Genomic DNA, 12778 nt, shown 5'->3' with positions numbered 1-12778 from the left:
GATGTCCATGTTTATGGTTGCAGGGGCGACGAAGGCGGTCTCTGAGGTGTCCCAGCGTATCCAGGACAACGCCCGGAGCCACGAGAACCACCTGCAGCTGCAGAGGGTGCAGAAACTGCTGAAGGGACGCAAGGGTCGGCTGCTGGCTCCAGGTTAGAGCTTGTGATCAGCCATTCCTTTTATCTCCTGCTGAAGACTTGCCTCTCTCCTTCAGCTGTCTGTAGGGATGGAGAGAGAGAGAGAGAGAGAGAGAGAGGGAGGGGGCAAATAAAAAGCGGAAGAGAAGTTAGTTGTGAAAAGAGGGGAAAATGTGTAATTTCACAGACATTCAACAGCCTGTCTGTAATCGATCGAACGTGTGCAAAATGACTTGAGATGTGTAATTTCTGTTGTAAGCAGTCGTGTCTCGACAACAGAATGAGTGGAATGTATCAATGGATTCTCGGGCACTAATTGGCAAGGAGGACTGTGCTCTCTCTCGTCAGCTCTCTGCCTTTGTTGTGTTGCGCTACTTGTGGAGCGGTGGCCCTTTCTTCCATGTTGTTTGTCCCAAGGGAGATGGCCACGTGTGCAACAACAGATGAGAGAGACAGGCAAAGAGTGTGAGAAGGACAGAGAAAGTAAAAAAAAAGAGGGAGACAGAGGGAAAGAGGGAAGGAGCCTCGTTGTGAATGCCTCAGCCTGCCAATCTCCCCCAGGACCAATTAGCGTCTCTCCTCATCTTGTGGGCCGGCAGATGAAAAGGAAGCTGTGTGTGTGTGTGTGTGTGTGTGTGTGTGTGCGGGCAAGTGCTTCTGAGTGTGTGCACAAAGGTGGTGAGGAGGCTGGCGATGAATACCCAACGAGCTGCGGGTTGATTTCCTGCTGATGCGGATGTGGGAAGTTGAAGAAGCTTGTGCTCATCCCAGTTTTCAGACCCCCTGAATTCTACCGAGAGCCCTCTCTCTCTCTTGTCCAATCTGTTGAGCCCCCCGTCCCCCGTCCCCCACCCCCAACCCACAAACCTTCGTGCCACTTCTTTCCCTTATACTTCAGAAGTCCTGCCATTCCACTCAAGCCCATCCCCACCTCTACCCCCACAGCATCGAATGTGGGTAAAAGAAAGCCATGCTATACAGATGAGAGGCTTTTGAGCCCCTGAAACATATTAAGTGGCGCTTCAGGAGATAAGGAGGGGTCGGGTGGGGAGGGAATGGCAATGGCAGAGAGGAGTGGCGGGGCGGGGCGGGGGGGGGGGGGGGCGACAGGGCTCTGAGACGCAAAGGCTGAATCAATGGGACATCGATACGCCAGACAGACTGTCTGTTTCCTTGGAGTCCTGGAAGGGCCGCTGGTGGCACTGTGGTCGTCCATAGGCCCTGGCATGGCTCACAGCCTCACAGCCACAGACAGATGGCCAGCGAGGAGCGCTGAGCATTGATCAAGTCACCACCTAGCTCTCATGCACCATGAGCAGCAGAGGAGTAAACATATAGATCTGCTTCGGGAAGCTAGATTTTCCGACTGCCATTTCTCAGCAAACCGTTTTTTTTTTTTTTTTTTTTTTTTTTTTTTGTTGCAGAGAACATTCCAGAAAGACAGAATTTGTTTCATTCTAATGATGTCAGCATTGTGCCCCGACTCGTATGCGGAACCGCAGCCACTTCCAGCCCCTTAACGGTGGACTTCAGCCAGGTTCACCACATCAAAGCCCGTCCTATCAAACAAAGTCCACTTCAAATTAACAATGATCATGCTTGCGGTCACCCCCGTCATCCCCATAGCTGCGTCCTTTTAAGCCTTTCATGATCTCGCGCCTGGCCACATCAGGAGGACCTGCTGGCTTTGTAGTGCAACCTTTAGCACCGCACAAACCACTGGGCCTTTGTAGCTGACCAAAGGTGCTCTTTGACAGGGGAAGTTGAAAGTGCTCGACATGGAGAGGGGAGCTCCAAGTTCCTGCTCTTTGAACCTGGGGCTCTTGATGGTGCAGACAGTCTCTCCCTGGATGTGTCACTCTCAGGCAGGGATGAGATGGAGAGGCAGAGGGGGGAGATTTGATGTAGAGTCTTCAGAGCCTCAGTCTGCCCTGCTGCACCTGATTTCCCCAAACACAAATTAAGGAGAGGTCCACAGTGGCCTCCTGCAAAAGACTTTCTCTGACGGCTCGCCGTCTGACTGATTGTTGGGCTGTCTGAAGTTGGGCCATGTTGTGGGATGCTGATACTGAAGGCAAACTTATTTCAAACACACGGGAAAGGATACACCACATAAGTTTCAGCATTCATATGTATGCATGTTAGTGCTCGTAGTAGATGATATTTGAGGAGTCTGACTATTCATTTGAGTCAATCTGAGGGAGAGGTCCAATCAGTGTAACCAATGTATTAGAGGCATGAAATCTCATTTCTGAGGACCATGTGGGACGATGTCTCCTCATTTTTACTACGTATTAAACCTATGACATTTTAAAAGCAATATCACCCCGAATTGACCCCTGTTCTAATCATGGAAAGGTTGTCTGTGTCTGAGAACGTCCAATTGGATCCCCTCAGCTATGGCTGGTCCCCAAACGGCAATCACTCAGTGTTGGAGCAATTAAAGAACCTGTGGCCGGGGCGAAAATTTCATCTTATCTGTCCAAATGTCAGCATTTAATTTATTAACCATCAAATGGCTGTCAGTCACCAAGAGGAGATTCTTCTTTGGAAATCCTTAAATTTTCTGTCTCTCGCACGCACGCACACACACACACACACACACACACACACACACTTCTTTCACACTTCTTGTTTCCCATGCTCCTGTGTTTTAGGTAGATGGTATATCCGCGAGGGCTGGCTGAGAACGGTGCCCCCTAAAGGCATGGAGACCAAACCCAAGATGTTCTTCCTGTTTTCCGACATCCTGCTGCTGACCAAGCCCTGCGGCTCCCTGCATCCCTCAGACAAGTTTGAGTGCCAGCGCTGCTTCCCCCTCAAGGAGTGCACCGTGGACAAGGTGTTTGGCCACACCAAGAGCCAAGGGGGCCTTATCAGTGTGAGTGTTTTCCGCACTGGACTGCATTGCTTTCCTATGGGGTCTGAGATTTCTAGACATAACAACAGTCTTAATATTTACAAACATAATGGCAACGGCAGCCTTCAGTGCCTGAATAGGCGGCGGAGATGTTACCTGAGGGAATTTCCATGCCACTTTCATTCTACAACTTAACCAGTTAGGTTTCATACATTCATACCTATATTTCATCATGGTTCGTGATACCAGGAGAGTTTACCCAACTGAGAGGCAAAAAAAAATAATGAAGAAACTGAAAAGATAACTGATGATTGTTCAGCCAGGGAGTTAAGCCATTCATCCGATTTTTTTTTTTTCTCTCTTCAATTTATCTCCCTCTGTCTCTGAGCAGACAATAGCACCTCTCCATCAAGCAGCGAGCCCCTAGGTTACAGGCATTCCTCCAGGGTCAGATGATTCATTGTTTAAATGGAGAGTTTATCTGCCAGACTTATTATGAGTGCTGGAGAGCTCCATATCATTTCTTTCTTTCCCTGCTAATTGCCCCTGATTCCTCATGTGAGGAGATAAGACTTTTTAGATTTAATGTGTTTTACTCCTCTCTGCTTGATCCTTTTCCAGGTCTCCATGCACCATGTTCCATGCGGCTTGTGACAAATTATGTCTAAATAGTGGATGGTGATTCCCGTCATGAAAGATTGAACCAAATGTGGTGCTGAGCTTCAAAACGAAAGCGTTTAGGCAGTCAGGATTGGGTTTGCTTTTATCAATATTAACTTGGTTTGTGCAGCTCCATGCAAACCCCAGTTTATGTCTTGCCATTGCCAGCAAGGCCCTTAACAACTTTGAACTTTATCCAGATTTGAGATTTGGATTCCAAAGAAAACGGTTTTAGTTGGTCTCTTAATATTAATTAGTTTACATGTTCACTCAAGTCAGTTGGTGCATGTGCGGATTGAATGTGGCCTCTTGGCTGTCATACCGTTTCACAAACGAGAGAGTTTTGCCCACTCAAAGATCCGTCCAACCAGAGTTTTTTTTTATTTTTTTTTTTATACACAATTGCGGTTTCCTTGACAACAAGCCGCAACAGGCCGTGGGTCCGCTGGGGAGCATCACTCAGGGGCTGCTGACGGTCGGTGGTCCAGTGGAGGAGTGCTGCCGCTGCCCCCCATTATCCATCAGATCCATCTCTTCCTCTGCTCCAGTCCATACGTCTTGCTCAAGCGCCCTGTCGCCAGTACCCTGTACTCTCCAGCAGCCAGGCAGCTACACATTATCTAATGGCAAGAAATGACATTTCATTAGCTTGTTATCCCATGGAGGCTCCACATGCATACTCAATAGCATTAGGCGTAATTTCTCATAAGGACACATTATTGATCCTCGGAGCCTCCACCCCCCCCCACCCCCACCCCCACCGGCCGCACCTGGACGGAGGGAAAGAGGCTGTCAGCACTCCGGGGCCCTCCTCATCTGTGCCATGAAGAATTAAAGGCAAATTAAATTTGACAGCTGGAAATGCCATGGCAATCTATATGCAAAGTTCGCAGCGAAAAAAGAGAGGGGAGACTGGTGAAAATGTCCCTCCTTTTTTCGCCACGCACATGTTTGGAGGAGAAAAGCATTTTTTATTTAGGGGGGAAAAAATCTTTTTCTCTTTCCATCATTCTTGTTCCTCCTTTCCTTTCTGTCCTCTGTCTCACACCCTCCTCTCCTTCTCTCTGCCTGTCTCCCCCCCCCCCACCCCCTTTCCCCTTGCTACTTGAATATTTTTCTGCATCCGTGACAGATTCCCTTTGATGTATAAATAATCAAGCGAAATTATGTGCAGTGAGGAGGCTCCATGCTCCAGCGTTCCTATTATACAAAGTCATCTCCACCTAAGAGGGTCAGATTTTTTGACAAATCCCTAATTACTGCGCAGCCATAGAAGTGGAATCTATTTGTGCATAAATCAAGCCATGCGTCCCCCCCGAGTGGCTGGTACCTAATACTGCGCAGCGCCTATTTTGGCCTCGTTCACTGAACTCTGTAATTAGATAATGCTTTTGATGATGGTACATTTGAAATCTTAATCCATTTAATATATGAAGAGCCCCCTACCCCCCCCCCCCCACCCCACCCCAGCACGCACGGAAAAAAGGCCTCCCCTATTTTGGCAGGTATCAGTTTAAAGCAGGTGCTCACCACTTTGCTTCCATACATCAAAACTCCAAACCCAGTGGTACTAAAGATTAAAGTTGATGACTGATATGCTCTCAGTAGCGTGGGAAGATTCCCATGATTCCCCTGCCCTCAGGTAAATGCGAGGGGTCACTTCAAATGTCCTGGACCCTAATTATAATCCACTCTAATGGGATTCTGTTGTAATTATTCAGGGATAAAAACCCTCCCTTTGTTTGGGGATGGATGGCTGGCGTTTTTCTTGTTTGACATGTGTAATCTTGCTTTAAAGTCTCTCTAATGTGGATGAGTGATGGTAATTACTGTTGACTCAACGGATGAACCATCTGATATGAGCGCTTCAGGAGGAAGGAGAAGAAAGGGGCCCGAAAACGGCCTGTCAGTTTGTACAGTACTGCTGATCATTTGACTGTATCAACACACCTCTGGGTCTCAGACGCCAGGGGCAGCGTGTCAAGAGGTGATCACAACAGTTGCTCTTTGCTGAACTACTTTTGTCTGACTTGTTGATTTTAAATAAGAAAAAAAATATGTTTTAAGACGAAACAATGAAAGTTATATTTTAAGTGGCTGTATTCTTGCAAACATATTTTTATGGACTAAGTCATTTCCACAGGTGTTGTGTCCAGTTTATTGTCCACATGTCTTGCATGCAGCATTGATGGGGTGTATAATTGTACTGTTGTCCTTATCTGTCTGTAATACCTCTTCCGTGTATTTAACTGGCATGACATTTCTTCCAGCTCACTGCTTGTAATTTAACTGGCAGTCTGCACAGAAAAAAACTCCTTCAGAAATGTTGACAATCAGAAAATCTTTGAGGTTGTATTTTTTCCCAACCTGGATTGGGATGCCCTCTAGTGTTCATAGAGTATCATTACAGTGTGTTCACTTGATTCACAACAGTGTATCAGATGAGCTAAATTGTGCTCACATCAGCGCAGGCAAAGCCATGGCAGCATTAGAGAGACAAGAAGCTCGATGAGTAATGATTGTGAGGGAGACAACTGTCTGATCCTTGAAATTGATCCCTCAGAATTCTCCACTCTTGAATGATGAGTCCAGTTCCTACTGTATATATGCGGCGACACACAGTGACCTCTCTCTCTCTCTCTCTCTCTCTCTCTCTCTCTTCTTCCTTTCAGCTGACCTTCCCCAAAGCCAAACTCATGCTGATGTCCAGCAATCAGGAGGATATCAACGACTGGTATCGCAGCCTGTCGCTAGCCGTTGGGTAAGTGCCACGAGCCGAGGCCCGGGCCGTCTGCCTCTCCGACGCCAGCGCTCCGGCTCACGAGCATCGATCCCACCGCCAGCCACCCTCTGCCCTCGGCCTGTCACTGTAGCCTCGGTCCTTACCGCAGCCCTGCAGCAAAACAGGCTCAGTCCAGTGGTAAAGTTGGCGCAAGTGGCTCACAAAGTAGCGTCTAGGTGTCTGGGCTAATGAGTTTGCCATGGAGAATGGAGTAAGAGAAGGAGGAAGTCTGGTCCATCATCATCATGTCACACCAGAGGGATGTTTCTGAGCGGAGCAGGGGCCCCCCTTCACTTGAGACTCACGGGAGCACAATTAGTGGTGCCCCACAGTAAGGCTATTTGGAGTGACCAAGGCCAGGGAAACTGACAGCTCAAATGAGTGGCACAGCTGGTGACTGTCTGTGTGAGCTGGAGGTGGCGAACTCAAGGGCAGCATTTGACAGGATGTGTTCACACTTAGAAGTGAATTAGTAAATTAGAGTGAGAGTGAATGAACGAGCAGGATTGTATTGTAGGAACACGTACTAAACATTCATTCAGCTCTGCTAGATTTTGTACACACCGTCTTTGAGTTACTCAAATTAATTCATCTGCTTTTGTTTGGAATAATAGTATGGATTTGTATCATATTACTAACCATGGATCTTAAAATCCATTGTCCATAGCTATTGTTTATTGGTTCTGAAAATATAATCGCTTCCATTCAGAAGTGAGTGTCCAGTTCCTATTTTAATAAGGGATCATGTTGTAGCTCTTGCTTGTGGTTGAGAAATCCAATCCATACTCTTAATACACATTATTGCATTCCAGCAATCTTTATGTCATACATTATCGACTCATTGGAGGAGAAAATAAGTAGCCATTGTTAAGCTCACAAAAAAGTGAGGAGTTATCTTATACCTTTACACAGCCACACATGTTCACCCTCAAATATGTGTGGTCCATAGGATCTGAAAAAGCATGCAGATCACTCCCCATAGTACACAATCTTAGAGATCAAGGCCTATAGATCAATCTGTGCCGTATTTGGTGATGAAGGTCTATAGCTACCACAAAGACCACCACTCCATTGTGTCATGACCACCTACAATGGGAGCGTTCCGTTACCTCTGCGCAGGCAGCTGAAGTCCAAGAGCACTGTGGTGCACCGGAGAGATGACCTGTGCAGGAGGCCCCTGAGATCATATGAGGAGACCCAGCAAACGGCTCCCAGTGCTGCCCTGGCATCAGCCCCGGAGGACCAGCAGACCACAGCCAGCCCCCAACCCCACGGCAGGAAGAGGAACATGGTCAGATCCCTACTCTATGAGTAGAAAAGCGCTATATAAATGCAGTCATTGCTCTACGTTAAGGCCCATGTTTGTGTAGAATATTGAGTGGTCCAGTAGGTGTCTTGAGTGTTCCTGTGCTCTCCCCAGGTGCCAAGCGAGGTGGGAGGAGGCAGTCAGATCCTCACCAGCTCCCAGGCCACACCATCACAAACAGCTTCCTACGCCCCCAAAAGAATGAAGCTCTCTGATGCTCCCAAGGCAGGGTAAGGTTCGCACATGAGCATTATTGTATTTTTGTTTATTTATGTTTTTTTATTGACTTTCCTTCCTTCCTTCCTGAAAGATGTACAGTTTATGTATGTATGTACACCTTCATAAAGGCGTAACATCAGCACGAAGTATTACAAGATTTACACTGAAGGTACACACAGTCATGTCGTCATTTCTCCCATCTAACTCCAGGTCTCAGGAGTCCTCGGGTTCCAGCTGTGTGATTCTGTGATGAGATGAGAGGCTTAAGAACACCCTGAGCTCAGGCACTACACACAGGTGTTTATCAAGATGCTTATCAGGTTATGAATCCTTTACAATCAGTAGACGCCACATGGGATCCGAGGAGCCCTGAAGTATATTCAGATGATTTGTATTTTGAGCCTGTGTTTTTAAACTGTAATATATACCAAAGACTAGAATTGGGGGGTAAATATACTGTGGAAAAGACTGTTACAGAATGATTTGCTTTTCAACTGAAATGGATCTGCGATTCTAGCACCAGCAGCGGAAGATTAGTCAAAGCATATGACAGCAGAACACCTTATGACACTCCATACTCCATAGTATGATATTTCACTTAGTCAATACAAATGTCTATATAACTACTTTTTTAATTCCATTTATGAAGCTGTTTATCATGTACTAACTACTAACACAATGCCTGCAAATACTACTTACTTATGGAATACTCAAATGTCTTATGTGGTCTACTGGGAGGAAGAAATGTGTGCAATAGTTGAATGATGTGTGACAGCAACCTACCATTTTTAAAGAAACTACTCAAATAAGGCACTCCCCACGAACACTGATGACTGTGTATCCACTGGACCAAATATTATGGTATTTATACTCAGCAAAATATACCACAATGATTTTATGTCGCAATATCTTATTATATGTGGAGAAAAAAATCAATTTCCATTGGGGTTCATTGCTTTTAAATGTAATGGGGTCATAAATCTATAGGTGCTTTTTATAACAATGTCTATTACTTTGGACATATTGCTGAAGAACTCTGAAAAGCAATAAATTCAGCGTTATTAATGCCCAATTTCTTTTGTCTTGTTTTCTGTTATTTACATGTTTTAAAGATTTAAAGACAGCTTTAGCCCTAACAGAAATAACATTAACGCCCCACATTAACAGGTTTTTCTGCTATTGACTTGCACTGACTTAGACTATTAACCACAGGATGGATAGATGGCACACACTACTGACTGATGGAAAATATATTATTTTCTCCCATTCAATCCTACTGTCCATGGTGCCTTGTGCTGGTCATACGTAAGTCCTGTAATGTGATTTAAATAGATAAGCAGTTGCATCAGGTCAAATACAGGTGGTCACAGCAAGAACAACTAAGTGGAACCATCACCTCTTACCACTCTGGGAAACAGGAAGTAAGATCTGAACAGAAGTAGTGTGTAAATATCCCCTACTTACAGGATATATCTGACCTGAAGTCAAGGCAGGCTTTTATCCAAATCTTTCACAAGGCTGCCCTCTTTTGGTTTGTTCTTGAAAAGGCAAGTTGATACTTCATAGATCTCAAACAGATGATACCAGCCTTTTAAGAAATCAGATGTGCTGCAGCAGTATGGATGAGGATGATACTGCTTTGCTGTATCCGCTAACTCCAAGTCTGAAATACAGAATAGAATCTAAATGATCAACTAGGAAACCCAGAAACGCGTTGGAGAAGGTGTTTGTATTGCACTTATTGAGTATACCCAGTGTGGGGTGCAGAATGTTTGAGAATTTAGATTGTCTTTTTTTGTGCAACTTCAAGACCACTACTTGCCATAATTACAGTGCATGAAATGCCCTGTATTGTTATTCCTAGGCTTCTTATACTCCTTCTTATTACAGTGCATGAAATGCCCTGTATTGTTATTCTTATTCTTGTAAAGGACACATGCACATTAACCCTAGAAAAACGAATACAAATTTTCCCATTGACTTACATTGGGCCGTTATGACATCATAATAGGGTCATTAAACTGGCTTGCACCTGTGCTTCACTGACACCTGCGCCAAGGTTCCAAGGCTCCTCTTCTCTCTGTCCCTCTCCATTCAACTGTATAACTAGGAATATTAAGAGACACCTTCCATACTCTACTTTTTTTTCTCCATCTTTCTCTCTATCCCTCTTACTCTACTTTCTCTCACACTCCATGACTGCTTCACTCCATTTTCTCTCCTTTCAATATTTTCCAGTTTGTGGTTAATATCTACAAAGGTACACATACTTGATGCGTCTATATGTAGCACCTTTCGAAGGTTTGAAAAGGACTGTACAAAAAAGGCATTATTAGTGTAACTTGGATGTGCTTGTCTGCGTGACATCATAATAGGGTCATTAAACTGGCTTGCACCTGTGCTTCACTGACACCTACGCCAAGGTTCCAAGGCTCCTCTTCTCTCTGTCCCTCTCTATTCAACTGTTATATATTAAGAGACACCTTCCATACTCTACTTTTTTTTCAGTCCTTTTTTTTCCCTTCTTTCACTCTTCTTTCTTTTCTTCTTTCCTTCTTCTTTCCTTTCTTCTTTCCTTCTTCCACTCTTCTTTCCTTCTCCACTTTTTTTTCCCTTCTTTCACTCTTCTTTCTTTTCTTCTTTCCTTCTTCTTTCCTTTCTTATTTCCTTCTTCCACTCTCCTTTCTTCACTCTTCTTTCTTTTCTTCTTTCCTTCTTCCACTCTTCTTTCCTTTCTTCACTCTTCTTTCTTTTCTTTCCTTTCTTCACTCTTCTTTCTTTTCTTCTTTCCTTCTTCCACTCTTCCTTCTTTCTTCAACTCTTCTTTCCTTTCTTCACTCTTCTTTGCTTCTTCACTCTTCTTTCTTTTCTTCGTCCTTTCTTAACTTTTGCATTTCATGCACTGGTATTTCCTTCGGGAAATGCATTTTCTAGTTCTTTTTACCTTTTTCTGCGCTTAATTCAGCTCGAACCACTTAACGTAGAAACTTCGTTCAAACTGTGTCGCGTAGGTCTTATTAAGGACACCTGTGCTATGCATTTTTCTAAACTTTATACTTTTTAAGATATTAAAGAAAAACTAAAATGTTCCCATTGACTTACATTGGGCCATTATGACATCAACATAGGGTCATTAAACTGGCTTGCACCTGTGCTTCACTGACACCTGCGCCAAGGTTCCAAGGCTCCTCTTCTCTCTGTCCCTCTCTATTCAACTGTATAACTAGGAATATTAAGAGACACCTTCCATACTCTACTTTACTCTCCATCTTTCTCTCTATCCCTCTCACTCTACTTTCTCTCACACTCCATCTCTGCTTCACTCCATTTTCTCTCCTTTCAGTATTTTCCCTCTTCACTCTCTCTTTACTGTCTTTATGTTTAGCCACTCTTGTTCACCCTTATTTCCTTTATTCTTTCCTTCTTCCACTCTTCTTTCCTTCTTCCACTCTTCTTTCCTTATTTCACTCTTCTTCCTTTCTTAACTTTTGCATTTCATGCACTGGTATTTCCTTCAGGAAATGCATTTTCTAGTTGTTATTGTAGCTGAACCAGTGTAGGAGGACACTGTGCCTCACACCGGACCCACACAGCTAGTCAACCACCTCCATGCTTTAATGTGCCCTTTTAGAACTATATTTTCTGAATGTGACATTCATCCCAATATCACTAATAGAGAATGCCTCAAATACATGCCAGATTTGACAGTTTATAGTGACAACAAGCAGCTTTTACCAGGTCTTGTACCACAATTTTTATAAACTTTAATATATATTTATGTTTGTACTTCAGCACTTATGATCCAATCCTCAGACATTCCACAGTTGAATAGCCTAACACTATGAGTAAAGCTTGGGGGGTTCTGGCTGCAGGTGATGACTGACAGTTAAGTTGTTTTGACCTTCAGTATTTCTAGTTATAACTATACTATAAACTATAAAAATGCACAGACCTTTTTGAAAGTGGATGCTTCAATCTCCGCCATCTGAGGTCTAGTCGTCTTTTGTTGATGGTTGTCAATGAAATATTTAACAGCCACCAGTTGCTCAAAGCAAATATCAGCATTCAGCATCCTCAGCTGGACATATTTTTTAAATTAAACTGCCAGACTTCATGTCGACATAAAGGTCTACTCTGTCACCGAATAAGTAACTGACTTTTATAGTTTCTCTGTATTAATAAACTACCTTGTGAGAGAATCTCAGTGTTTAATTCTGTGCTTGATGTTCCATGTATTGTGCTACCCAGACTGTCAGACGTACTCTAGGGTGTATAGGGTCAAGCGGAGGAGAGCAGTGGTTCTTCACTAGGACCGGCTTGCACCCTACTGGCCCCTGGCTGGTCCTGGACTCAGAGCCCTTCTCCCTCGCCACGAGTGACCGAAGCGCTCCAAACTCCAAAAACAGTTTCCCTTGCACTTGAGAGACTTAGTTTTGAATGTATGGGTCACTAGGGACACGTGTATGTGTAATGCGACTCGCCCCATAATACCTTGCGAGAGAATGAACTTTATACTTTTTAAGATATTAAAGAAAAACAAATACAAATTTTCCCATTGACTTACATTGGGCCATTATGACATCATAATAGGGTCAATAAACTGGCTTGCACCTGTGCTTCACTGACACCTGCGCCAAGGTTCCAAGGCTCCTCTTCTCTCTGTCCCTCTCCATTCAACTGTATAACTAGGAATATTAAGAGACACCTTCCATGCTCTACTTTTTTTCAGTCCTTTTTTCTTTCCTTCTTTCAGTATTTTCCCTCTTCACTCTCTCTTTACTGTCTTTATCCATAGCTACTCTTGTTCACTCTTG

The 12778-nt window shown here is 44.3% G+C and overlaps 1 protein-coding gene across 2 annotated transcripts in view; it reads left to right on the top strand.

Moving 5' to 3' along the window:
* arhgef39 (Rho guanine nucleotide exchange factor (GEF) 39) overlaps window positions 1–9036 on the top strand; it is a 31314-nt gene extending 22278 nt beyond the window's left edge. For both annotated transcript variants that reach the window (XM_012823763.3, XM_031583210.2), the window contains exons 7-12: window positions 24–152; window positions 2795–3018; window positions 6330–6418; window positions 7559–7730; window positions 7860–7975; window positions 8175–9036. In XM_012823763.3, the coding sequence (XP_012679217.2) occupies window positions 24–152; window positions 2795–3018; window positions 6330–6418; window positions 7559–7730; window positions 7860–7975; window positions 8175–8214 (770 nt within the window). In that variant the 3' untranslated portion in view covers window positions 8215–9036. The remainder of the gene's footprint in view (window positions 1–23; window positions 153–2794; window positions 3019–6329; window positions 6419–7558; window positions 7731–7859; window positions 7976–8174) is intronic.
* Window positions 9037–12778: the final 3742 nt, after the last annotated feature.

Source organism: Clupea harengus, chromosome 16, assembly GCF_900700415.2.
Source record: "Clupea harengus chromosome 16, Ch_v2.0.2, whole genome shotgun sequence".
Classification (NCBI taxonomy): Eukaryota; Metazoa; Chordata; class Actinopteri; order Clupeiformes; family Clupeidae; genus Clupea; species Clupea harengus.
The sequence above is the reverse complement of the archived record's forward strand: the minus strand, read 5'-3'. Positions and strand labels throughout refer to the sequence as shown.